We start from the raw sequence: 27729 nt of genomic DNA, 5'->3' as shown, positions 1-27729 counted from the left end.
AAGTGGACATTTTCTAACTTTCCAAAGGAAAGAAAGTATAAGACCTTGTAATGTCCATTTGTTTCCATTGCACTGGACAGTGAATAAACCCTCTCAGATAACTGTCATATGGAGGAACTAGCCTACCTGCAAGTGCATAAATAACTTTACTTCATTTATACTTGTATGCTTTATGGCTGCAATATAAGTTGCAGGATTCCACATCTACAGAAAGGCCTACAGAAGAGTCTGCACAGACAGAGGAGACACAGGCCTACAGGTGGGCAGTGTATAGCCAACTTTTCCTTTTTATTTGTTGCATGAGGCATGTGTCTAATATTTCTTGTTGCAGGCACTTGACCACTGGCTTTTCTTTACAAAGAACAATTGAAATAAAACTCAAGGAACTAAGCATATTTGTCTTTTATTAAACATTTAATGAAAATGTTTTTTTTTTGTGGCAATGTTGTGTAATATGGCACATGCAGCAATGTCACAGGCCCTGTCAGGTGTGCAACCCTCAGACTTTTCAGACTCTGAAATCTTCCCTTTAGTTAGCCAAAGTTCATTTCATTGTGTGCCCTTGTCCTGGCTAGAGCTGCACTGTAACTGGTTTGGGTCAGGGAATGGGGTCATAAAACCCCTGTCTGCAGGAACATGTCATAATCACCTATGAAAAATGCAGTTCTGTTAGGATCAATAAGTGTATGTAATACAGTGAGCTTGATATTTAATTGTGGAACTTTCCTTACCACTTTCAAATAATGTGCAGGAATGTGAATCTCTGAAAATTCTTAAGTCATGCACAGATCCTGGCCTTTTTGCTTTCACATTTGTGATTATGGAAGATTTTAGTCAACTGCCTTTTTTTATTTGATATAATATTATTAATCTGGAATATTAAGAATCCCAATTGTAACTGGGCTGCACATTTACATTTTGAACCCCCTTTCTGTTCACATAATCCCCTTCATTGAGGCCTTTATGGCAGCCTATAGTCTATGGTACCAATCACGTTAGTGAAGCCTGAGTGACATATACTGTAATCGGCATGGTCATGATTGTATGCTCTTCATACAAAATGATGATAGCCTAAAAAAAAAATTGCTTTAAAAAAAGTGGCTTGGAAATGCCACAAAAAAAAAAAAAAAAAAAACTTTTTTAAACCTAAAAGCGCCAGGTAAACTCCAAATGACACGACAGACATCACTTTCCATCAAGTTCTCCGCATCTCCAATAGTGTAAAGGAAAGAGCCACTCGCAAATAATCTTAGGGCAATGCAAACAGTTTGTGCTGTATTTAAAGCCAGACTCCGACAAGTCGAAAATAAATGTGCGTTTCCAACAATTTAATAATGTAAACGACAATCTCACGAGTCACGAGAAAAAAAAAAAACATCTCAGAAAGTGCACTATCGCGCTGCGCTGGACTTCCCGTATCAGCTCCGCTTATGAAGCCGCGATCTAATCCTGTTTACATGAAATAAGCTGCTCCCGAGCAGGTTTAAGCTTGCGCAGCTGTTGCTATGACAGCAAGTCCAGGATGAGCTTCGAAGAACCAAACGATCCAAGATCATGCCAAATCGTCAACAATCAAATCCAGCTAACTGAGTTAGCGACGTACGAAGAACGAGCCCCAGATCTTTTGTGTCTAAGCACGACCTGGGTAGATTAGGAATACACTAAAGTAATACAACATCTGATCAAATAGGCTACATGAATTTCTTTCACCATTTCAAATGGACTATGTTGTTTTCTTAATTTGTCATAATTAGCCTACATATCTTTACTTTTGTAACTTTCTATATGTATGTAAAGCTGCTTTGTAACCATGCAAAATTGTGAAAAGTGCTATAGGAATAAATTTTAATTGAATTAAACAATAGGCTACCTGATAATCAAAGTGTGGTAAAATTATTGAAAAGGTTAAGGTCATTATTAGCGGCCTTGTTTACTTTAATAATACGACAATATACAAACAATCCCCACAGACAAACATTAATGGCCTTCATTTTTATTTATTTATTTATTTATACGTTTATTTATATATATATATATATATATATAAAAAAAAGTTTCAAACTCAATATTTCATCCTTCCCCAATTGCATTTGTAAAGGTATACTACTACTTTACAAATTAATTTGTAGTGCAGTAAGTTTGTGTGCTTGATGACAGCATGAAATAACTACATTTACAGTGTATTTTCAGTTAGTACAGACATGTCCATCTATTTTTAGTATACTTATCATGAAATAAATGTATTTTAAATACAATTCAATATATATATATATATATATATATATATATATATATATATATATATATATATATATATATATATATATATATATATATATATTTATTTTTTGTATTAAATTTTTCCAAATATTAACAAAAACACACACAAACCTTACAAAACCCAGTTAAGTATAAAAGACATGAAACGTACAGTATACAAAGAAAATTTGAGATCATTGAAATTATAAACAGAGCTTGTGATTGCAAACATCATGAATCATATATAGACAGTATTTGACAAAACATTATGTTCCAGGGGACAAATTACAATGGGGGTGGAGGAGGTGTGTGTGTGTGTACATGAATAGACATGTCTGTGTGTGTAAGTGTGTGAGTGATGAAAGCTTTTATGTTGAAATGTTGCAATCATCAGGATTGGCATAGTATGAGATGTTGTGTATGTTGGGTTATATATATATTTGATATATATATAATATATTTATTTTTCACTAGGGTAGCTATGCCATAGCACTGTTAAATTCTTTATTCTGATTGTTTAACAGACATTCTAAGGTTTTCTGTAATTGCCCAGTAGTTATAGGACAGGTGGGCAAATAAGAGGATTGAATTACAGGAGCAGCAATCTCGGGACTGTACAGTGCACACATATATATTGTGGTATTTAATTAATATTGCAGTACAAACTTGGCAAATGCAACACGTGAAATGAAACGGACACTAGAAAGGCAACATTACAGCTTGTGGGATATTAAATGAATTGGAAATGTTTTCGAATACATGCTTAAACTTAAATTATGTCTTATTTATCAATTTTTTAATTAAGCAGTAGTTACATTTTTCATGCATTAATGGCTTAAGAAATACAAGATGCGTAACCATTTAGAGTGTTACTGTTTGTGTGTATGATGAAGGTAATGTATGTTTTTGGTATTTTGAAGTAAATGAGACTTGATTGTGTCTTATGCACTGGATAATAAACAAATAAAACATTAAAATAAGTTTGTTTAAAACAAGTGGGATACAAAAATATCTGCAAATAGACCAAGACAAAATGCAAAAAAGCAAGAATTAATATTTTATGCCATTTGCTTCTCAGGTAAATGAAAGTTGTTTTAAGAATGTTAAGATATGTTCTTGCTAGGAAACTTACAAAGATGATTTGCAATATAGCCTGAAATATTGTTAGATGTTTTATATGAGTACATCTAGTCATTACTGATTCACAGCTCACAAGAACATTAAATGACACACAGCGTCTTTATTAACATCAATCAGACATCAGAAAACTATTATGACACATTATTTAATCAGGATTTAACAAAGGTATTCAACATATTCAGTCAAATTCAAAACTGATTTCCCTGTGGAACCCTAATGTGCTTGCAATGTGCTTTTGACCCAGATTTGATATCTAGAAATCATTCACAATGCTTTGTCAAACCAGTTTTTACCAGTTTATGTCTCAAAACTAAGGGACAGGGAAGTTCTGCTTTTTTGTGAACCATGATGCTAACGAACGTTTGGACGAACTTCTGCATTGTTTTTAGCTACGTGAGAGAAGCGAATCACTTTTACCTGGGCTGCACTGATACTGATGTCCCGCCACAGATATTCAGGAGAGAGCAGTTTACTGGGTTTGTTATAAAGGAAATACTTGTTCAAGTGAGACTCCTCATGCCATATGGCCTCAATGGAGTTTGCAGCATCAATGCTCAACTGTTCCTGGCAGGTTTTTGTGAGATGATGTACATCAGCCAATGAGCCACCAAATGCAGCAGCAGTGTAATAATAATCACCTTCCCCAGCTGGAATGAATGCTTGAGACTCTGGTCTACGCTCATATGTGAATTGATCTCTTGGATAATCAAAGAACCAAGGATGTATCACACCGACCAGACGCCCCAAAGACTCCGCCCCCCAGCGGCCATAGAACTTTGCATCCACGTCCAGGCAGAAAATATAGTCAGCTTCACTGGCCAGTTCGTTCTTTATTAGTTTTTCTAGTATTTCCATCCTGCCCATACTTATGTCCTGCCATCTGTCCATGCTCGGAACACTCCGAACTGTCAAATGATGATTTTCACCCATCTTTACTTCAGGAACTGCTTCTGGTTGATCCGTAAACAAGTAGTAATGCACTCGAAATCCAACAAAGTAATGCTCCTCCGCTGACTTCAGAAAATCTTTGAGGAAACGTGTGTATCTGAAAAAGAGTGAGGAACAGATATTGGAGAAAAAAAATTGTGTGTATGCTTTTTCAACATTATAATAATAGAAATATTTCTTCAGTATCAAATCAGCATATTAGAATGATTTCTGTTAGACCATGTGACGCTGAAGACTGGAGTAATGGCTGCTGAAAAAAGTCAAAGTCACCCAGTAATAAATGATAGACAGAGAGAAAAAATGTTATTTTGAGAGTTTGAGAAGTAACTTTATTACTTTCCCAAAGCGAAGACAGTGGTGGCTATAGTGATGTTTTGTTGTTTGAAGATAGAGTCAATCAGTGTGGAGTCAAAGGTTCCCTCCCGAACAACTGGGGCTAACCATGGCGTCATAGAAAAAACGTCTGTCCTGTGTATTAAACACACACACACACACACACACACACACACACACACACACACACACACACACACACACACACACACACACACACACACACACACACACACAGCGGTGGGTTTTGTGTAGTCTTTATACGTGACACAAGAGATGATAATTATCGAACATGTAGAAGATTTTGGAGCATGCGTAGAACGAAACTGAGCTACAATTGTACGATCTGTTTGTCTGACTTACACAATAATTGGACTGTACGAACTAAAGCAGTTACATGTGACAATTTAATAAAACTAATTATTGTTTTATTTAGACTGAAATTTAATGTTTAATGTTCACATAAACGTATGTACAGTAGGCTACTTACCTAAACCAACTGGAAGTCAGTAAAATGAGCCTGTGAGAGAAGACATAGTCAAATAAGCAAAGATCTTTGGGAAATGTGTGTAGACACCCTCACAGTCTTTTTGGTAGAAGTATATAGGTTTTAAGAGTTTCCCTTGTCAATTGTCTGTGGAGGGAGGTGCTGAACCTTCAGGGGATCAAACTAATAAATATTAGCCTATATGCACAGCTCCTATATCATCTTAAATTGAGAAAGAAGGAAATCTATATAAATAAAATATTTACAGAGAATTTAATGATGCTTCAGACTGGTCAGCTAATAAAAAAGGAAAGGCTCTTTTAAAAAGGACTTCCATTCCATTGTGGTGTTGTCTTTAGATTTTGTGTTCAACAATATAATATAACACACAATTTGAGCCTTTTTTTGGCACATTCCACTTAGAGTCTATCACATAAGATTACACCTAATATTTCAGATGATATTATTTATAGGCTACATACATACACATGATGGAAAATGACCCACTAGCTCAACAGTATAGAAAACCAAATGAAATAAATAATATAAACACTCTGAAAACTCGCTGCTTATCTACTATTTTAAACCAATAAAAAAGGGTCTTATCTTTAAGCTCCATTAGTACCAATGTATTTTACTTTCAGCAGGAACCTCTTGCCTTTTAATACCTGGCTTTATAAAGCATATTTGTTTTATTTGACTTTACTGAATAGTTTTTACTTAAGAGCATCCACAATTTCCCATTAAACATATGAATGTCTTTTCAAATGTTCCATCATTTTGTCAATTATATTTGGTTTCCCAAATACACAAATACTGAGAACATTTGGACAACACAGGCATTAAAGTTTCGTTGGAAAAATATTTGCATTCTTTTGAAAGACCTGCATTCAGTAATAAATAATTACTGGGTTTGTGTTCGTTTAAGGAGATCTGAGCTTAAACCAGTCTGTAGAAAACACATTTTCCCTCAGTGATCAAATAACAACTAACTATCAAGCAATCTTTTAAAAAGAAAAAATGCTAAATGCTTTAAGTATTATTTATAAACATGTCAAATTGTGTTAGTCACTAATTTCACTACAAAAGTATGACAATCACATTTAGTAAATAGATTGAAAACAAGTGTGAGAATATGAGCAACAGATTTTCAAAAAATATTTTACATACCCACTCAGTGATAAGCCAACAAACATGCCAAAAAGGAAGAAATGATCACTCTGACGTAGTCGCATTATTGGCGTGTCATGCAGCTGTGTCTTGTGTCTTTATTCACTTGATGGATTGAACTGGAAAATGAGAGAGAAAATATCTGACAAGATGAGTTTGTTGTAATCTGAATGTCAAATAAAAGCCTGGCTAAGGTGGAGCTTTACAAACACAGTCAAGTAATTCAAAACAGTCACATAATGCAACAGCCAATGACTGTTCAGCATACTTCAGCACAACCTGCTTTTAAGCACGTGCATTCATGCAGTACAGAGCAAGTGTTGACTTGTACAAAGTACCTATCGCAAAGTACTGTTTCAAACGACTTGGGACTAAATTGGCCCATTTTTAGCATATAAAATACTTTAAGTGTATAGTAGGCTAGTTAGTTAATTTTTAGTACACAAATAAAAGAAAAAGGTTTTCGTTTGTACTGCAACTATACTTCAAGTGAACTTATGTATATTGATAGTTTACTAGTAAAATACTTAAAGCACATTTTTTAGTTTCTTCTGCTGAACAAAAAGAAAGATATTTAGAAGAATGTCAGTAACCAGACAGTTTCTGGGTCCCATTGACTTCCATATAGGAAAAAAATATATACTATGGAAGTCAATGGGACCAGAAACTGTCTGGTTACTGACATTCTTCTAAATATCTTCCTTTCTGTTCAGCAGAAGAAAGAAATTCATACAGGTTTGAAACAACATGAGGGTGAGTATATGATGTTTAAATGCTGTTTAATGCTTGATGATTGTAGATGATGATGTACTCTTTCAGAAGATGGTTAATAGCGCCCCCTACCGTAGAACAGTGAAAAGAGCTAGCCTAAGCTCTAGCTCCACCTCGCTGGATCTAATGGGCGGGGCCGTGCAGGCGCAGGTATAGTCCATTAGAACTAACTGTCCAACATCTCTAGGGTGATATCAGCCAAATTGGGTCACTTTTTGGTAAATCGTTTGGCACAATAATACAATACCATAGCCTATATGCCTTTTCCATGTGTTTTTATGATTAATAATGACTGTTTTTGATCATTTTGTGTTGAAATTATATAATAAAATATATTTATTTCGGCCCTACAGTTCTTGAAACTCAACTTTTTTTGCATGAGCAGTTTCAGGTAAAATGGGCCAGTCAAACTGCAAAGGGAAATAGTCATTTATCATCAATTTTGATTTAAAAACACAATTGCTTATACAGCCACATAACATTTAAACTGCATTAAACAAACATATTCATATGTGCCATTAAAAAAAAAAACATTTTGGGTGCAAACCCACATATTCAAATGTGCAATTAAAAAAGTCCATTTTGGAACAGCATAGATCAGTGAACTGATGTCAGTTTTGTGTGTGTGTGTGTGTGTGTGTGTGTGTGTGTGTGTGTGTGTGTAACTATATAACTATATTTAATTAAAAATATACATTTTTGGGTTGGGTTGGAAAAATATAATATCACAATCTAAATAAAATGTTGCCTTTTATATTTTATTTACTCAGTTAACGTTTATTTCTAGTAACAAACTGCAGTGTGATCACTGTGTGATTACCTACTGCAATGAACTTATACTGGCCTTCCTAAAAACACTATTAGACAGATGAACCTCTTACAAAATGCTGGTGCCAGGCTCCTGACCCAAACCAGCAAACTGAACATTTTACACCAGTTCTCAATTTTGAAGTAGTTTTAAATGTATAAAAATCCCATAATGGTCTTGGATCAAAATACGTATACCAACAAAATACAAAATACCAGCATGCAGATGTTGGTAGAATACAAACCAAATACAGCTCTCAGATCCGAAGGGATCAAGCCAGTTAATAACAGGTAAATTAAACTCATGGTGAGATGGCGTTTAGGTATTATGCCACCCGCAGCTGGAACCAGCTTCCAGAGGATTGCTATTTTTTTTTTTTTTTTCAAATAGTTTTTTCTGTAAAGTGCTGGATTACCAGGTGTATGAAATGTGCTAAAAATAAATTTGCCTTGCCAAGCATTACTAGTACTTTTGTCAAGTTTGCTCATTTAATTGCATACATTTTGATATGTTGTGATGAAATATTGAAAATATTTAAATGTGTTGAGTACAACTCAAGATGTATGCAGCATGAATTGAAACCATTGTAAATGTTCCAGTAAGTGAAATCCAAAAAAAAAAAAATCCAATTTTATCTTAATGTGCAAGGTCACTGACTGTCCAGGACCGCGATTGTTATTTGCAAAAGTTAATTTTAACGGACAGAACCAGATTGGCCGACCCGTACACTCAGTAATGGATGGACGATCTGACAGGATTAACGTTAACGCTACCTCCGGATGAGAAGCCTGCTCTACTCCTGCCCGATAGAGAAACCAGCGTAAAGAGAAACTAAGGGGAATATACATCTTTAGATGCCTATAACTATGTGCTGAATGGCCACGTAACGTTACAAGACTTGTGTGGTAGCTTACGATCCGCAGTTCTGCCTAGCCAGCGCCACGGCCAGACAGAAGACAACAATGTAAAGAGTGACATTACGGTGCAATTTTAATTATGTGAATATTTTCTTGACATAAAAATTCCAGATACAGCATATTCATGTTTTAACTATGTATTTGATTACCCTTTCTTACCAGGTTCTTCAAAAAGTCTAGTCACAATCAATCAAAACAACAATCATAGATGATTCACAAATAATCACAATCATTTAGAAAACATTATGCGATAAAATGTCAAATTGGAGCCTGTACTCTGTCGATTCTAGAACCCAACAACGGCGCAAAAGGGGTCTATACATCCATAGATATCATATAAAGGCTAGATGTCTTAAGGCGGAGTCACTTCCGGCATCACCGGCGGCCATCTTACCACAGGGCTCTGTGAATTAAGGTGAGTGAGCAGCATGCACACAAATCCTCTTATCTCGCTGAAATCTGGACGGATTTACAAACGGTTTGGTTTCTTACAAACTTTATTAACGTGGCTATAATTCTGAATGCTTAAACATTTTGAACATAATTATTCATATGTATTCAGTATAATAGCTACATCTCTGACGTTTATAACAAACCAAACCGTTTGAAAATCGGTAGAAAATTGAGCAAGTTATGGTTATTTAAAAGTACATGCACCATGTTATGAGTGAGCGAGCACCCTGTCGTAAGATGGCCGCCGTGTGCAGATGTCGAGCTCCATTGGCCAGCAGCGCGGACGAGACATCTAGCCTTTATATGATATCTATGTATACATCTATCTATAAATTATAGGAAGGTTTGTCTGTCTGTCTGTCTCTCTGTTAACAACATTTTCAAACTTGACAGGTTTTTTGCTACGGGCACAAGTAAGTGCAGTGTAAAGTTTGACGTTGTTTGGATTAGAAATGCAAAAGATATTGTAAAATATATCGGTAAAAGAAGGTCATTGTTTAAAAATAAACATTCTGGCATAAACACTCTGTCAGCTACACTGTTTACTTCTGAATATTGTATTTTATTCACAGCTTTTCTCAGAGTTCACTGTGTAGCCTGCTCCCTGAATCGTGTAGTTAAATTTTCCTTGGTGCTTTCTTCTGCATAAATAAAAATGTCACTGAACTTTTGCTGTGTAATTGTAACAATGAGCACTCAAACGCACCAAAACAAAAAAATTTAAAAACACACACAAAAACTGATTTTGCACGGTCACTTTGCCATCATTTGTAGTAACCTATTCACACACTGTTTGCTCAAGCGTAGTGTTTTATCTGAGTTCCCTTTGTAGCCTGCTCCCTGAATCGTCGCGCTTATTCATTTGTGGATGTTAACTGAATCTGTAAGTCAGCTATGCTGTTTACTTCTGTATATTATATTTCATCCTGGTACTTAACGTTATCACTACTGTGTAATAGTAGCTTATGCTATTAACCAACAAAACACATCATATTCCAACCCAGTCTCACGGCAGTTCGTGACATAGTAACGAAATTTAATCTATTGATTCGTGTTCGTGGACACGATTTCCCCCATTTTTTCGTGTCAGTCAGCACGACTTTCAATCTAATGTATTTCAATGGGACGTATTTTTCGTGCCTGCACCACGTTTTTCTTTCGAGAGCACAGTATTGTTTTTTTCTCAATTGTTATTCATTTTGCAAACTTTAAGAGCTACATTAGCCTACTCAATATTTAATCAAGAGATTTTAATCCTCGTTTTTATTGCTTTATATTCGTTAGGCTACTCAACATTAATCTATTTATTCTTGTCCAAGGGCACAAATATCCTTCTTTTTTTCGTGTCACTCAGCACGACTTTCAATGCATTTCAATGGGACGTATTTTTCGTGCCTGCACCACGTCTTTCTTTCGAGAGCACACTATTGTTTTTTTTCTCAAATGTTAGGCTATTCCTTTTGCCAACTTTATGGACTAGGCCTACATATTACTCAACATTTAATCAGGAGATTTTAATCCTTGTTGTACTGCTTTATATTCGGCAGGCTACTCAACACGAATTGATTCGTGTCCATAGGCACGAATTTCCTTCTTTTTTTCGTGTCAGTCAGCACGACTTTCAATCTAATGTATTTCAATGGGACGTATTTTTCGTGCCTGCACCACGTTTTTCTTTCGAGAGCACAGTATTGTTTTTTCTCAATTGTTATTCATTTTGCAAACTTTAAGAGCTACATTACTCAATATTTAATCAAGAGATTTTAATCCTCGTTTTTATTGCTTTATATTCGTTAGGCTACTCAACATTAATCTATTTATTCTTGTCCAAGGGCACAAATATCCTTCTTTTTTTCGTGTCACTCAGCACGACTTTCAATGCATTTCAATGGGACGTATTTTTCGTGCCTGCACCACGTCTTTCTTTCGAGAGCACACTATTGTTTTTTTCTCAAATTTTAGGCTATTCCTTTTGCCAACTTTATGGACTAGGCCTACATATTACTCAACATTTAATCAGGAGATTTTAATCCTTGTTGTACTGCTTTATATTCGGCAGGCTACTCAACACGAATTGATTCGTGTCCTTATGCACGAATTTCCTTCTTTTTTTCGTGTCACTCAGCACGACTTTCAATCTAATGTATTTCAATGGGGCGTATGCACGTCTCTCTTTCGAGAGCACACTATTGTTTTTTTCTCAAATGTTACTATTCCTTTTGCAAACTTTAAGGGCTACATTACTCAACATTTAATCAGGAGATTTTAATCCTTGTTGTATTGCTTTATATTCGCTAGACTACTCAACACGAATTGATTCGTGTCCGTAGGCACGAATTTCCTTCTTTTTTCGTGTCACTCAGCACGACTTTCAATCTAATGTATTTCAATGGGGCGTATGCACCACGTCTTTCTTTCGAGAGCACACTATTGTTTTTTCTCAAATGTTAGGCTATTCCTTTTGCAAACTTTAAGGGCTACATTACTCAACATTTCATCAGGAGATTTTAATCCTTGTTGTATTGCTTTATATTCGGCAGGCTACTCAACACGAATTGATTCGTGTCCTAGGGCACGAATTTCCTTCTTTTTTCGTGTCATTCAGCACGACTTTCAATCTAATGTATTTCAATGGGGCGTATGCACCACGTCTTTCTTTCGAGAGCACGCTATTGTTTTTTCTCAAATGTTACTATTCCTTTTGCAAACTTTAAGGGCTACATTACTCAACATTTAATCAGGAGATTTTAATCCTTGTTGTATTGCTTTATATTCGCTAGACTACTCAACACGAATTGATTCGTGTCCATAGGCACGAATTTCCTTCTTTTTTCGTGTCATTCAGCACGACTTTCAATCTAATGCATTTCAATGAGGCGTATGCACCACGTCTTTCTTTCGAGAGCACACTATTGTTTTTTCTCAAATGTTACTATTCCTTTTGCAAACTTTAAGGGCTACATTACTCAACATTTAATCAGGAGATTTTAATCCTTGTTGTATTGCTTATTCGGTAGGCTACTCAACACGAATTGATTCGTGTCCGTAGGCACGAATTTCCTTCTTTTTTCGTGTCACTCAGCACGACTTTCAATCTAATGTATTTCAATGGGGCGTATGCACCACGTCTTTCTTTCGAGAGCACACTATTGTGTTTTCTCAAATGTTTGGCTATTCCTTTTGCAAACTTTAAGGGCTACATTACTCAACATTTAATCAGGAGATTTTAATCCTTGTTGTATTGCTTTATATTAGGTAGGCTACTCAACACGAATTGATTCGTGTCCTGAAGCACGAATTTCCTTCTTTTTTCGTGTCACCCAGCACGACTTTCAATCTAATGTATTTCAAAGGGACGTATGTTCCGTGCCTGCACCACGTCTTTCGTTGCAACATGGTCTCACCCCTATTCGTCACATGCCGTTTGGTCATTTCCCCCTCACGTCCAAAGCCGACGTGTAGGGTACCCCCTATTCGTCACTTGACAACGGAGAGGGTCGTCCGATAGATTTGAGTGCGAATGAGGGCATCTTTGAATTTTGAACTTTGATTATTTTCCTAAACTCCTTTTCCTCTCTTTTTATATAACTTTGGGCTACATTAAAATTACATAATTACAAGACGGTAGCCTATATTTTCTATATGCTTAAAACATTCCTTCATTTAGGTAGGATATTTTATAATTTTCGATCACATATTGTGGTAAAAATGGTCCATAAGCCGACGTTGAGGGTAGCTTGCTGAAACTCTTTTCTAAATCGGTAATATCACGATTTTTCCTCTCTTTTTTATATTATTGTGGACTACATTAAAACGACATAATTGCAGGACTGCATATTTGCTGTAGGCTTAAAACATGCCTTAATTTATTGTGGGATATTTTATAATTGCCGATGGTATTTCAATTTGCAATGGCTTATAGTGAGCCTACTTTTCTTTTCTTTTTTTCTGCGCCAAAAAAAGAAAAAGAAAAAAAGAATAGCCTACTTTTATAGAACTTTCATCTCAATAATGATTATGAAGTTGTAATAAATTAATTATATAGCCTACTGCAGAAATGTTTATATTACTTTATATGGACATATCCTTTGGCAAAGAGATGGATGCATTCTGGGAAGTGATATGTGTTTAAATGGTAATGGCTACATACTCGTTTTTCCTTCACTTGGACATTTATGCTGACCCCTTTAAAACTTTGAGCACGGATATAAAATATTAAGACTGTACTTTTTAATTATGATTGATATTTTGGCGCAATTTTGTGCAACACGTCACTGTGTGCGACCATCGGAGAAACCATTGCCCAGCGCGATTCCACCACGGTAAGTCGCTTACAACAGTCTAATAAGCAAGATGAATTCATAAGCATTATTTACACGTCCAAAATGAATAAAATTACGAGTTTATAAAAAAAAAAAACATGTTCTAAGCCTAGATATAGGTTCTAGATGTATATATACAAAATAAAATTATGAGTATTTCCACATAAAAAAAAAACATGTTGTGATATATCACAACATGTGTTTTTTTATGTGGAAATACTCATAATTTTATTTTGGACGTGTAACTGCTTATTGAGAATTTTTTGGGGGAATAGTAATTGGGGATATTTAGATGATGTGATTTTCTCTCGATCATCGTGGTTCACACACAACGTCACTGTAATGTGTTAGTAATAACAATATTATCACTTGGTCTAACGTTATACTGCACATAACGCTGCCTTTAAATCTGGGAAAAAAAATGTTACGTGACTTTTAACAGTAGCACAGGAAATAGGAACAACGTGAATCTGTATTTATTTATCCTAAGCATTTACAAGAAAATGGGAATCACTCACTATTTGGGTACACTTTTTAAATCTTATATCAACATAACACTACATAATTAACATTTTCTGTTGTTCTCCCTGCAGATCCTGTCAAACATATCACCTGTCGAACCTATCCGAACCTTATTTTCAAAACCCAAAGGCACTTTTAAGAGCCAACCTCTATCTCTTCATTATTTTCTATATCTTACATCCTCTCTGTTACATCCTCTCTTTCATCCTCAATCTTTATCTATCTCATAGTCTTTATCTATTGCTCTTTCTTTCCTCCCTGTCTGTCTTTGTCTACTTGTCTGTCTTACCCATCGTTGTCAGTCTGTCTGTTTGTATCTGACTGTGTCTGTCTGTCTGTATCTGACTCTGTCTGTCTGTATTTCTGTCTGTCTGTATCTGACTGTCTGTCTGTATCTGACAGTTTGTTATAATGCCAGGGGGGTCTACAAAAAAGATCTGCCCCTTTTGTCAGGGGATAATATTTTGTGCTCAAAAGATCTGCTCACATTGTAAAAAGGAGCAGCCTCTGAAGCAGCGCCTCAAGAAGAAGCTTCAGAGGTTTGATGAGAAGCGAGAGGAATGGGTGGTTGGTCGTAAGAAAAACCACAACACTGCATCCATCAAGGATGAAGCCAATATCATGGTACGTACAATTTTATACATGACAGTAAACTGTCCAGATCATCTAAGAAGTACATTCAGTGGTACCATTTGTTATTGAGCATGCCAGCGCAAGGTCAGAAAGGCATTATTTTTTGCCAATATAGATAAATTTGAATATTTTTTTTCCAATGATACTTTGTCCTCCCTGTGTCATCAGAATCAATTTAAAAGTATAATTTAACTATCAACTTTGAAGGCACACGTAATTGTGATTTGTAGTTTTTATTTTAGTGGTGGTAATACAACCATAAAGTTATCACATCTTCACCGTAATACATCACATACCTAAATGATCTACCAGAGCAAAATTTGAACACAGCAAATAGAATTGAAACTCAGGAATTCTTGAGTTCATAACATATACAGTCATGCATTATGACAGAATTACAGGTGCAATTTAATAATCAAACTTTCTTATTGAGTGGATGAGAAATAACACATGAACCATTTGGTCACATAATCACTAAGGTTCTGCCTTTATTTATAATTAATCTTTAGATTGTCATTGTCCAGTTGCACAATGGTTACATAATCTTATCAATGTAGGTGCAAAACCCGAGCTACTAATGTTACAAAAATAAATATTTATATAAAGTTATATGAAAGGTACCCTCATGGTGTCAGATTCATCTTTTTACTGTTTTTCTATATATAGTTGTTTTTTGCTTCTATTGTATGAGCTGTTTGCACATAAAGCTAAACTCACCATTAGGTTAAAAAGCCTGAATGGCAGTAACCTGAATGCTGTCATTAATAAAGTTATATATTTTTAAATTAATATTCTTACTTATTTTTTATGTTGTTTTTCTATTACTTAAAACAGCAAACACACAATTTTGTCATTGCAGCTTGAGAAACTCCATGCCATTGGCTACAAACCAGTTCTGCTACTAGGAAAGGAGAACAAAAAAAAAGAAATTAAGTGCGAAATATTAACGCCTCGCTGCACACTCTCCACCTTTGCCCAGGACTACCTACAGAAGATAGGTTCATTTTATGAATACCTTTGTGAAGGTGAGATGCATGCACTGTCTTAAAGTCACAGTTCACAACTTGTGTTGAGTACTCAAAATATTTTATTAATGTTTAAATCTTAAAGGAATGTCTCACCCCTAAAACTTAAATTCAATCATTCTTTTTTTCTGCTGATGAATGCTTGTATGATCATAGGCTACTCTATGTGACGTCTCTACCAACACATTTAATGTAGACGCAAATGGGTAGAAAAACATAAAAATTCACACCTGGCAAATGATTATGGGAATTGAAGTAAACTTTCAAAACAGTAGTTTCTTGCAACTGCAGATACTCAGACATGTAGATTCTAAGTGTATTGAGCCCTGTTTGTATTAATAGCATGCAGCACACTGGTCTACAATGGGATTTGGCACCCAGAGTTAAGTGCATTCAAGCATATACTGTCAACTGTAGAATTATGTTTGGTATGTTTTTGTAGGGGCCATATTTCATTTCTGTTTTCAGCCCACATACAACCATATTTTTAATGTTTAGGCACACTGACCACAGCATTTTTTGTAGTGACATACTAATTGAACACATTACATTTGCAAAGACCCGTTTTGGTCACTGGGTCAATGAATCAAATGATAATGAATCTATATATACTCATTGAAACAATATCGAGGACAGTGCTAAAATGTAGATCATTAAAGGAAATAACACAGAGAAAAAGAAAACCGTCAAATTTTTGCTGTGGATACACCACAAACTTACACTGCTACTAACTGAGGCATAAAGCCCAAAGTTTTTTAGCGCACGCAGTCTAGTCTTAACTGAATAGTTTGACCCAGTCTGTAAACAAACATTATACTTGTCATTTTTTGAATAGATATTATGAGCACTCTGGGTTTTATTTTCCTGACTTAAAGATATATTGTATTGGTTATCGTCATAGAAAATCAATCAAATATATTACAGATATCTACCGTAATACATCCAGTAGACTCTCAATAGTTCTCTTGCAATCAAAAGTGCCTTCAAATCTGGTTGGGGAAAATGTGGTATATATTATTCAAACACATTTACCTAACAGTTAAAACAGGTACAGATCAAGCTTATGGTTAACCTCTATGTTTTAAATAAGCAAAACACAACACTTGTTTAACTTGCACAGGATGGACCCAGGATTCCAGTGGCAATGAGGATCAGCTGATTACTCTGCAGCTCACACCCTGCGAGGCGAGCCCCACGGAGGGGCAAGTGGAGCAGGCGGAATCCACGGAGGGGCAAGTGGAGCAGGCTGAATCCACGGAGGGGCAAGTGGAGCAGGCTGAATCCACGGAGGGGCAAGTGGAGCAGGCTGAATCCACGGAGGGGCAAGTGGAGCAGGCTGAATCCACGGAGGGGCAAGTGGAGCAGGCTGAATCCACGGAGGGGCAAGTGGAGCAGGCGGAATCCACGGAGAGGCAAGGTAATTAGAACAAATTTAAAGAGTTACAGTTTATATTTGTAAAGTCCAAAAGTGTTTGACCCATGGGTTACCTTAACTTTACTTGACTTCCAGTGTTTTTCCCCCATAGAGCTTGATGCAGGTTAGGGCTCTTTTCAACGAAATGAACTCAAACTCACCATGCTATAACTTTTTTGCTGCTTGATAAAGTAAAACTCACTAGGTGATGATACACAGGGCAACTTTTTGAGCAATGTTGCTGGGCAATCTTGCCGAGCGATTGTTCCTTGGGCACTTTCACATTGAAAATGGGCAACACATTTCTATCTGGATAATTTAGATGGGTTGTGGGCCCTTTGTCTCATCTGGTTGCCTGTTGACGGCAACATTGCCCTGCAACATTGCTCAAAAAGTTGCCCTGTGTATCAACACCTACAGGGTTCTCATTTTCAATGGATAATCTGCTAGAAGTTTATCTGATATTACATTATTAGATAGATGATAGGTCTATCTGATTCTGTACTAGGGCTGTTGGAAGGAATTTTGTGAGTCTATTAAAAATCTAAAAGTAAAATAAGTACTACTAATCAAATGCTGAAATTACTAGGCCAATTTTTATTATTAAAGATATTAGGATAATTCGAATATTCAAAATAATTGGGAATGTCAGTGTCCCATGAACACTTAACCATTCTCCCACCCCTTGCGTTCCCTGAACAAGTCAGCGCAAGATCAGCGCTTGTTGAAACAAATTAGGATTATCACAAACAGGATGGACATAAACGAGAAAATGAAACACGTGGAGTTAATGGAGCAACCTTAAGTCAATCGCAATAAGAATGCATGTACTTTACACCTATTAATACATGTACTGCCACACTTGTGCAATGTTGTGATCTTCAAGAATTTTAAATAATAAGTTAAAGATTTATTTGGTATATGAGTAATTTTCTTTCTCCAAACCCACAGCTGTCTTCACAGGGTCAGCCAGGGGCACAGTCGCAAGTCAAAAAAAAAAAAAGTCAGGTATGTAAATAATGTTTGTCCGTCCTTCGGATGAGACGTTAAACTGAGGTCCTGACTCTCTGTGGTCATTAAAAATCCCAGGGTGTCCTTCGAAAAAGTAGGGTGCGGTGGGGTGTAGGGGTGTAACCCCAGCATCCTGGCCAAATTTGCCCATTGGCCCCTGTCCATCATGGCCTCCTAATCATCCTCATATACTGATTGGCTTCATCACTGTCTCCTCTCCACCAGTAAGCTGGTGTGTGGTGGGCGTTCTGGCGCAATATGGCTGCCGTCGCATCATCCAAGTGGATGCTGCACATTGGTGGTGGTTGAGGAGATTCCCCCATCTATGTAAAGCACTTTGAGTACCCAGAAAAGCGCTATATAAATGTAATGAATTACTATTATTATTATTAGGGTAATTATTGGTGGTTCTGATAACTGTTACCATAGCTTGGTAACTATGAAACTCAATGAAACTCATTAGTCAAGCAGATTCTCTAATAAGTAAATTAATTACTGAAATAGAATTTAAAGGGGACCTATTATGCTAATTTCCAGGGCTGCGTTCTCCGAAACTACCTTAACGCTACGTCGTTCTTAAGTTGTACCTTAAGAAGTACCTTATCGTTAATACGTGGTTTCCGAAACCTTCTTAGTTAAGTATACCTTCTGTAAGTCATACGTTCTTAAGGTTGGTCTGGAGCGCTCTTAGCTATACCTTATCGCTGCTGACGGTTCATACCGCTAGTGGCCACCACTACGCAAAAAGCTTTTATACATCGCAGTTTAATTACACATAGACAATTGTATATGAACATTTAATATAAAATCTGATTTAGTATTAAAATTACATTTTTACTTTACTTTAAAATTTTACACATAAAATACTTAAGTTGTTACAGCCTACACCTAGTGTATGGAAGTGTTTTCATTAATAAAGTTTCCATACACTAATGGTTGTTAGCTTTTTTAATTACTATCCTAAGGCACATCAGCTGGCGAACCATTTGACAGAAAAGGCTTAGGAGTCTATATAAAGAAAGATGAGTTTACACAAACTTTATAGCTATGGCAGTAAGACAGCGAGTAGGCTACTTGTTTTAAATCAAAGACGGCGCCGTCCGCGGAGCCAGTTAGTGTATGTCAACTAGCTACATGGCTGGTGGATAATCAGCATACGTTGTGGAGAACATTAACACACTTATGGCCGTAAGGGTTTGGGATTGCACACTTGCTAAATTATAAACACATACTCATATTTATTTCTGCATGTACATATTTCAATGAGCCCTGATAAATGCAGTTTGTACTATTTCTAAAACGCTTCTTTATAAAGAACATTGTTTTCTCAATACTTCTTTACCTATACCGCTGTGAAGGAAAGAGCGCACAATCGATCATCGAGGCATCGATATCAACCTATTCAGCGCCTCCACCATGGACAGCGCCTGCTAAGGTCGAACTTAAGAAGGTTTACCTTAAGCAACATCCTAAGGTATAGTTCGAAGAACACACGTAGGAAAGGTATACCTGTATTTAAGGTGTACCTTTTGAGTCATCGTAGCACGCTAAGAGACAACGTTATCGGAGAACGCAGCCCTGTTCTATATTTTTATTCTGATACTCCACTAGAGTAGCTTTGCATGATCCTAAAAAAGTCCTTATTTATCTTGAACTGGTCCTTTATGCAGACCGTGTCTGAAACAGGTAATTTTAGATGGAGTATTCTAAAAGCCTACTATGATTACTATTTTCCAATGAGCCTGCATGTGATGTAAAATCTGGAGCCAAATTAAACGGTGTGTTTGCACACACATTAACTGGGAGGATGGTCTTTTCTCATATTTCAGGGGTGTCTAGACACACCAGGGACACATATTTATGTTGAAAAGACATTACAAAGTGCATTTTGTCTAATTATTGTAAATGTTTTTTTTTTTTGTTTTTTTTTCTGAGTGGATATATGACTGGACTGTAATCTTATATCCCACAGGGGGACCAAGGCATATGCCTGAAAGGAAAAGGCCACAAAAGAGTAAGTGCATGTAAAAGCAATGATTCATACTTTGCTAAACATTGCAACTTAACCCCTGTTAATTCGCTTTAGTTCAATCGCTTATTTTTTTTTAACTACTACAACAGACAATTTCCGGTAGTCACAATTTTATTTATTTAATGAATTATTTAGCAAACACTTTTATCCAAAGTTACTTACAAATAAATACAATATGTACAATACAAGCAGTCAAATCAACAACAGGGCAGCAATACTGTATGTAAATGTTGTGACCAGTCCAGCTAGTCTAGCGTAGCACACGTAACCATGATTATTCATAATAGATATAGAATAGGAATGATTAGTATTATTGAGATTATTACAATTGACATGCTATAAAATCCAACAGGCTTAATTAGTCAAATTTGACCAAAATGCATTGCCAAGTAGTAGAAGTAGCAGCAGTGTTCTTAGTTGTGAGCTGTGGCTTAGCAGTAGTATGGTTATTCAAGCAAGCATACCACATTGGAACCGAGAGTAATTTGGTTCCATGATACATGTTTTGATTAGTGATAAACATCACTTGTCATCCTTGCAAGTCTGGTCACTACTTAAGTCTTCATGGTTGTGTTTATTTTGTTTCTAATCTAACTATCTAAGAAATATTTGAAATGTGTTTTTGATGTTCACAGATTGCTCCTACCACACTCGCCTAGAGGCTTTCCCCATCAGGAGTGTATTAAGAGAAAGAGTGAGAAAGGTTAGTCAGTCATAAAGGAAGTGCAGAGTGTAGGCAGTATGCAGAGTGTAATATAGGATTTAGAAACCTCCGTGTGTTTTGGCAAATACATATTATACATACCATAATTGTTAGGTAGATGCTTTTTATGTGTTCAGTCTTTTTGAATGACAGTTTATGAAGGAGTGTCTTCTGAAAATCAATGAAACTCAATGCCTATAATCAGACATAATAGCCTTGCTAAGAATGGATTTTATTTTTTGTTTCTTACATTAGGGCAAAGCAGAAATGCTGGTTGACTGGGAGCCCTGTCCAGTATGGTATGTATTATTCTGTTCTTCTGCTTTATGAATTAATGCATTCATTATTTATTTACTTAAACTTTTTTTTTTGCTACAATTTTTTTATTAATCTGTTCTGTTTCAGATTAAACAAGCCTTTTAAACAAGTTTAAAGCACACATCATTACCAAACATGTCTTTTATAAGTATAACAGTTTCATTTTCCATCTATGAAGGACCACCACCATTACTGCATGCATGAAGGTGGTGGTTCTTCATAGATGGAAAATGAAACTGTTATACTTATAAAAGACATGTTCGGTAATGTTTTAAGTTTATTGCAAACCCCAACCAGTAACAGAAAAAAAATCCCTTCTGTTTTTAGTGGTGAGCAGTGGGCCCATTCCTGGCAGCCAAAGGATTCACTCCAAAATAATGAAAATAAATAAAATGTATATTAAGAACTCCATTTTGGTTTCAGCCTATTTATTAAATTGTTTCTGTGCTGCATTTGAAGTCATATCTCATCTTTCTGTAGTAGTGAAAAGGGGAACATCTCCAAGAATATGACCTGGAGTTTAATCTCGAAAGGGAATGTTCTAGAAATGTACTTAATCCAACTGAATTTTCTTCTTCAGATGTTATTCAAAAGCATGTTTCATATTTCATGATTATAAATTGCACTGTTATTTTATTACAGTTGACGTGTAATTTGATTTCATGTTCTGTTTTCTGTGCTTTTCAAGTTCACTTAACCTCACAGTCCACTGTTAGGAAATACAACCTTATGGCTTGTTTGACATGAAGCTAAAATATGAAGTTCAACAAATAAGACTGTCCTTCTTTATACTCGCACATTATATCATATCTTTTACATTGTCTCTCTCACTCTCTACTGACTCATCAGCTGACTGGGTGTTTTATGTCTTAAACCAAATGTATTTTCATCTCAACCCTCTTGAGCCAATCATGTCATACAGTAGGTCCTTCCACTGTGGTCATCAGGAGAAGAGCTCCACATTCATCCAGATCTCAGCATTGCTACTCACCCCTTCACCACCACCAGTGTCGGCTCCATGTAGGGGAGATCCCTTTTTCATATCATGCATTTCTCTTAAAAGAATGATGTCTTGATGTGGTCCAATTGCCAAAGACTATATAGTTTCAATTTGTTATGCACCTTGTCAATAAATTTGTTTGATCATTCTTTAAGCCTCTAGTGAGTAATTAAGCAATAAATAAGCATTTGGAATATTTTCACTTGTATTTTTGTGAAAGAACACAAATACACTACAATAACACTTGCAAAAGATGATCATTTTTGTTTTTACTTTTCCATGCATACATTTAATTCAAAATGATAACAATATGAGGATGAAGTGGTTGAGACAAAAGAAACAGACTACATTGAGCATATTTATATGTGATGAAGTGGATTCTTTTTTAATTAAAATTTAGGTTAGCATATATAATTTAATCAGGGCTCTCAAGTTTTTATAATAAAATTGGAGTGAGGTTACATTTGTTAGGGGAGGAGCCACTCATATTTGAAACAGTGGCCCCAAGTTTTTGCTTGCAGTTCAATTGTATCTATTCTTGACCAGCACAAACAAACTATAGCAATTGGTAAATCTGATAAACAGACTGATTCATCCAAATAAAATATATGATTTTATCTTCTAGAACTGAACAGTTTTTGTCAGTAGTTAAAAAGCCAAATATTGATTTATTGAGAAGGTCTTGATCAGGAGAGTAGCCTATTTCACACATTTTGGAATTCTTTACTGTAATTTATATTAGGATATTGTTTGTATACTTATTGCATCTAATGCTGACATATTTATAAGTGGCAGTTTATTACATTCATCAGTTGGTAAAACATTTGCAGGCCATAAATAAATAAATAAACATAATGTTAAATAAAACTTTTTATAATTTATTTTTTTTAAGTCGCTCTTTGTAGGGTAGCATAACTCCCGCCGACAATCTTGAATTCATGTCTACTGTAGCCTAGCTAAAACCACAGATTTGAAGTCTTGGCGATTTTTTTTTTTTTTTTTTTATCCTAATCATATAGCCTATAAATATAGCCTAATGTATGTTTCGGCTGTATAATGTATGTTACTTAATATAGAAAAGTAAAGACACATTTTTTATAACATTATTCCTGGTTGGGAAACCAGAAGAACTACAAGTATGGTGACTGATTTGTACACTTTGTAAGATCAATGGCGCGTCTCTCGTGGGAATTGTAGTTTATACAGTTTTTTCCCAACTGCTTATACACACAAAATCTTTTTTTATGTCACATGATTTTTTGAAACCTCTCACTCAAAGTGCAAAACTTCACACCACATCTCCAAAAACAATAAACTATTTCTAAGCCTTTGACTTGTTTTCAATAGCATAAAACACTTTTTTCAAAACACTAGACTACATACAATTTTGTGTGTGCAGTTTTGGGAAAGTTTTGAAAAAAGGTGACATAGTTTTGAAAATGTGTGCAAGCAGTTGGAAAAAAAATGTAAATAGTGTACATTGGAGACAGCCCTGATGGTTGTTCTACAACTACAATAACAGTCAAATATACTCAATGACCTGATAGCCTCGTGATTTTTTTTTCATCTTGATCATTTAAATATAGTATAATGTATGTTTCAACTGTTGGAGATTGTTGATATATACACTCACCTAAAGGATTATTAGGAACACCATACTAATACTGTGTTTGACCCCCTTTCGCCTTCAGAACTGCCTTAATTCTACGTGGCATTGATTCAACAAGGTGCTGAAAGCATTCTTTAGAAATGTTGGCCCATATTGATAGGATAGCATCTTGCAGTTGATGGAGATTTGTGGGATGCACATCCAGGGCACGAAGCTCCCGTTCCACCACATCCCAAAGATGCTCTATTGGGTTGAGATCTGGTGACTGTGGGGGCCATTTTAGTACAGTGAACTCATTGTCATGTTCAAGAAACCAATTTGAAATGATTCGAGCTTTGTGACATGGTGCATGATCCTGCTGGAAGTAGCCATCAGAGGATGGGTACATGGTGGTCATAAAGGGATGGACATGGTCAGAAACAATACTCAGGTAGGCCGTGGCATTTAAACGATGCCCAATTGGCACTAAGGGGCCTAAAGTGTGCCAAGAATACATCCCCCACACCATTACACCACCACCACCAGCCTGCACAGTGGTAACAAGGCATGATGGATCCATGTTCTCATTCTGTTTACGCCAAATTCTGACTCTACCATCTGAATGTCTCAACATTCTTTGTAAACCCTAGAAATGGTTGTGCGTGAATTCCCAGTAACTGAGCAGATTGTGAAATACTCAGACCGGCCCGTCTGGCACCAACAACCATGCCACGCTCAAAATTGCTTAAATCACCTTTTTTCCCATTCTGACATTCAGTTTGGAGTTCAGGAGATTGTCTTAAACAGGACCACACCCCTAAATGCATTGAAGCAACTGCCATGTGATTGGTTGATTAGATAATTGAATTAATGAGAAATTGAACAGGTGTTCCTAATAATCCTTTAGGTGAGTATATAGTAAAGATACAATTTTATAACCCTAAAACTAACCCTACTCTGAAAACTGGAAGAACTTCAAGTATGGACGCTGATTTGTACGCTTAGTAACAAGTTCAATGGCACGTCTCTACAGGGGGGAGCGTGCATATCTTCCCACAGCCCTGTGTTACCACACCCCTATGTTCCCAGAGCCCTAAGTGCCCACAGCTCTTTGTTCCCACAGAGGGTTAGGGTTACCCTAACCCTAACCCTAACTAGCTGTAGCAGTGTAGAATAGCTGTAGTGTAGACTAGCTGTAGTAGTATAGACTAGCTGTTGAAATTATAGGGAAATGTATGAACACAATACTCAATTTTGAAAATGTCCTAGAAATGTGGGATCATAGAGTTCCTGACAGATTTCTCCTGACCTTTTCCTGAGGGTTAAATGTGGTAATAAAATGACTTGACTTAGAGTTTCATTTTGAGAAAAATCTTTGAAATTAGAAAAATATTGAGAGAACATAGGACTGTGGGAACATAAGGCTGTGGGAACATATGGTTGTGGGAACATAGAACCTAATTTTAAAAATTTTCAGTAAAAAAAAAATTCTCAGAAATGTGGGAACATAGGGCAGAGGGAACATAGGGCCGTGGTAACATAGAGCTGTGGGAACAGAGGGATGACCCCACCTAGGGAGCTGGCACAAATCTCATCTGAGAATGCTTGTCTCTTTGCCCTTTCCCTTTCTCCTCCCCCTCCCAACTTATCCGTTTCATCGATCTGTTGAAGGTTCTGATTGCTGTGTGATCAGTTTTGACTCTTTGTGTAGTGCTTTATAAATTACAACATTGTGTAGGCAATGATAAATGGATAATGTGTGTAAAGTTTTGCAGTGAAAGTTTAACAAATCTGACTCATGTGTCAAAACTGGGGAGTAGTGTTTATAGTTTGGGGAAAAGGGTGTGCTTTTTGATAAACGTATTTTGCGTATTTGAAATTTGAGTTCATATCCATAGTTATAGTGTTTCAGCAATCGAGAAAAACTGTAACATATACACCTAACAGATACACATTACTTATTGTGATAGATCTGGTTTAATTACAAACAAGGTTGATTGTTTGAAAATAAGTAAAAAGACATGCATTAAAGTAATTAATTAATAATGCTTGATGTTAAACAGTTTAAACTGTTAAACAGTTTATCTGTAAACAAGATTCCACAGTGTGATGTTTTTTATCAACTATAAAAATATAAAATATTGTTTTTCAATAAAGTATGAAAAAGTAAAAACAAAATATTCATCTTTGGAAATACTTTATTTCTTGTCTTTCACAACAATACCAGTGAAAATACACCAAATGCATATTTCAAACAAGCCATAAGGCTGTATTTAAAAACACTGGACTGTGAGGTTACTGTAAGTTCACTTGCAAAAAGCTCCAGCAGAACAAAGAATTAAGTCATCTGTCAACTGTAATAATATACAATATAAATTATAATCGTAAAATAAAAAACGGTGTGTTTTTCTGTTACATACTATAATGCATCTTTGCAATAAAATAAAGTTACACAACAGTTATATACACTCAATCAAGTAGTAATCCATAGGCAGCTTCCTCTGGGGAAAAACAAAATGACATAGACTGACAGACACTGCTGCTGTACCGCAGAATAAGTGAATTTTGAGAAATGCCATCAAGAATGAGTTTTTACATTAAGGCCTAAATGTGATGATAGAGGAACTGTCATGAGGTCACCAAAGTCTTCATGTGCTTACAAGATTTCATGGCAATCTGCCCAATTAGACAATATTCAATTTTACATTCTGGTCTAATGATTGTGCTACAGGGAATGTCATAAGGTCAACATGACATGATTCATTGCTCAGCAAATTACAGAAATCGGTTCATAACATTTGTTGTATGCAAGTCAAAAGTTTGGCCTAACGTTGGTGCAAAAGGAAAGGTCACAGGGTCACCACAATTAAGGGGAGTCTCTCTTAAAAGAGTATACACTACCCTGATATCATATGAGCCCAGTAATTACATCTGGTAATATCATACATGCAAAGTTTACATTTTTGGATAAGATTGGTGCACCTATACTGAGAAGTTTGTGCATTTTCAATGAACTGTGCAATGTGCTAACTAAATTGCTTGGAAAATCTAAAGACACAGTTTGAATTTTTAACAAGATTTTGATGTGGTTAATCAATCAGCATACTAATAATACACAGATATAGGGCAAGTCCATTTCCTTCAACATAGTCCTTCGTGCAGCTTCCATCTGGGGAAATACAGAAAAACAAAAAAGCAAGAATTAGGATAAGAGAGTGAATTTCAGCTGTTTTAGAATAAGTAAGGTGTGTAAAGCATTAATAAAATACACAAATACATTATTAAGAATAACAGTAACAGGGGGTTATTCCAAAAAACAAACATACATAATATTAATAAATGAATGACCTAAATTGTGTTTTCCTCTTCATCCTCACTGGTGTCTGGACTACTGAGGCCACTTTGATCTTCCTCTTCAACATGTAGAAGGACAGAGGCCTCAGGACCTAAGGCAGTCTTGTACTGTTGGAGGACCACTTGGAACCTTTCTGACACCTCTGACAGTCTTCTTCTCAAGAGACAGCAAAGTCCCTCATTTCCCTGGTCTACGTCTCAAAATACAAACGAGATTACATTAAAGACAAACTATATCAAAGGTTGTATCAGTGATTTCAGGCCCAAACATAAATGATCACATTCATCTAATCTTTCCTAATGATCCGCTAGCTGGCCGCCCCATAAGCATGCTGTCAAAAAAAAACGCGTCTCTGTAGGCAGCCTAGGCTCTGAGATCTGCACACAAAAACAGTTGCGCTCACCACCACTCAAAACCAAAACAAATAGTGTTCCAACCAATCACAGACAGGGGTGGGTGTTGTGAGTTTTGCGTGCAGCCGTCATAGGCAGCCGTGCACGAGCGCAAAACCTCACAACAC

At 36.1% G+C, this 27729-nt stretch overlaps 2 protein-coding genes across 3 annotated transcripts in view; one reads left to right on the top strand and one right to left on the bottom strand.

The window, feature by feature from the left end:
* Nucleotides 1-3175: 3175 nt before the first annotated feature.
* Nucleotides 3176-27729, bottom strand: part of LOC308703372 (histo-blood group ABO system transferase-like) — a 64933-nt gene continuing 40379 nt past the window's right edge. The window contains exons 3-6 of one of the 2 annotated variants that reach the window (XM_081386806.1): nucleotides 6338-6456; nucleotides 5171-5200; nucleotides 4684-4815; nucleotides 3176-4444 (exon numbers count right to left, since the gene is read on the bottom strand). In XM_081386806.1, the coding sequence (XP_081242932.1) occupies nucleotides 3751-4444; nucleotides 4684-4815; nucleotides 5171-5200; nucleotides 6338-6402 (921 nt within the window). In that variant the 5' untranslated portion in view covers nucleotides 6403-6456 and the 3' untranslated portion in view covers nucleotides 3176-3750. Of the gene's footprint in view, nucleotides 4445-4683; nucleotides 4816-5170; nucleotides 5201-6337; nucleotides 6457-27729 lie in introns of those variants that run through there. The other variant, XM_081386807.1, reaches the window with a different exon arrangement.
* Nucleotides 13835-21717, top strand: LOC308703371 (uncharacterized protein). Its single transcript, XM_081386805.1, has 8 exons — nucleotides 13835-14754; nucleotides 15623-15788; nucleotides 16909-17205; nucleotides 18154-18210; nucleotides 20186-20227; nucleotides 20881-20948; nucleotides 21204-21247; nucleotides 21594-21717. The coding sequence occupies exons 1-8, from the start codon at nucleotides 14542-14544 to the stop codon at nucleotides 21655-21657; spliced, it is 951 nt and encodes a 316-aa protein (XP_081242931.1). The 5' UTR covers nucleotides 13835-14541; the 3' UTR covers nucleotides 21658-21717.

The sequence above is a fragment of the Scardinius erythrophthalmus genome (genome assembly GCF_964197995.2).
Source record: "Scardinius erythrophthalmus genome assembly, chromosome: 15".
Taxonomy (NCBI): domain Eukaryota; kingdom Metazoa; phylum Chordata; class Actinopteri; order Cypriniformes; family Leuciscidae; genus Scardinius; species Scardinius erythrophthalmus.
The sequence above is the reverse complement of the archived record's forward strand: the minus strand, read 5'-3'. Positions and strand labels throughout refer to the sequence as shown.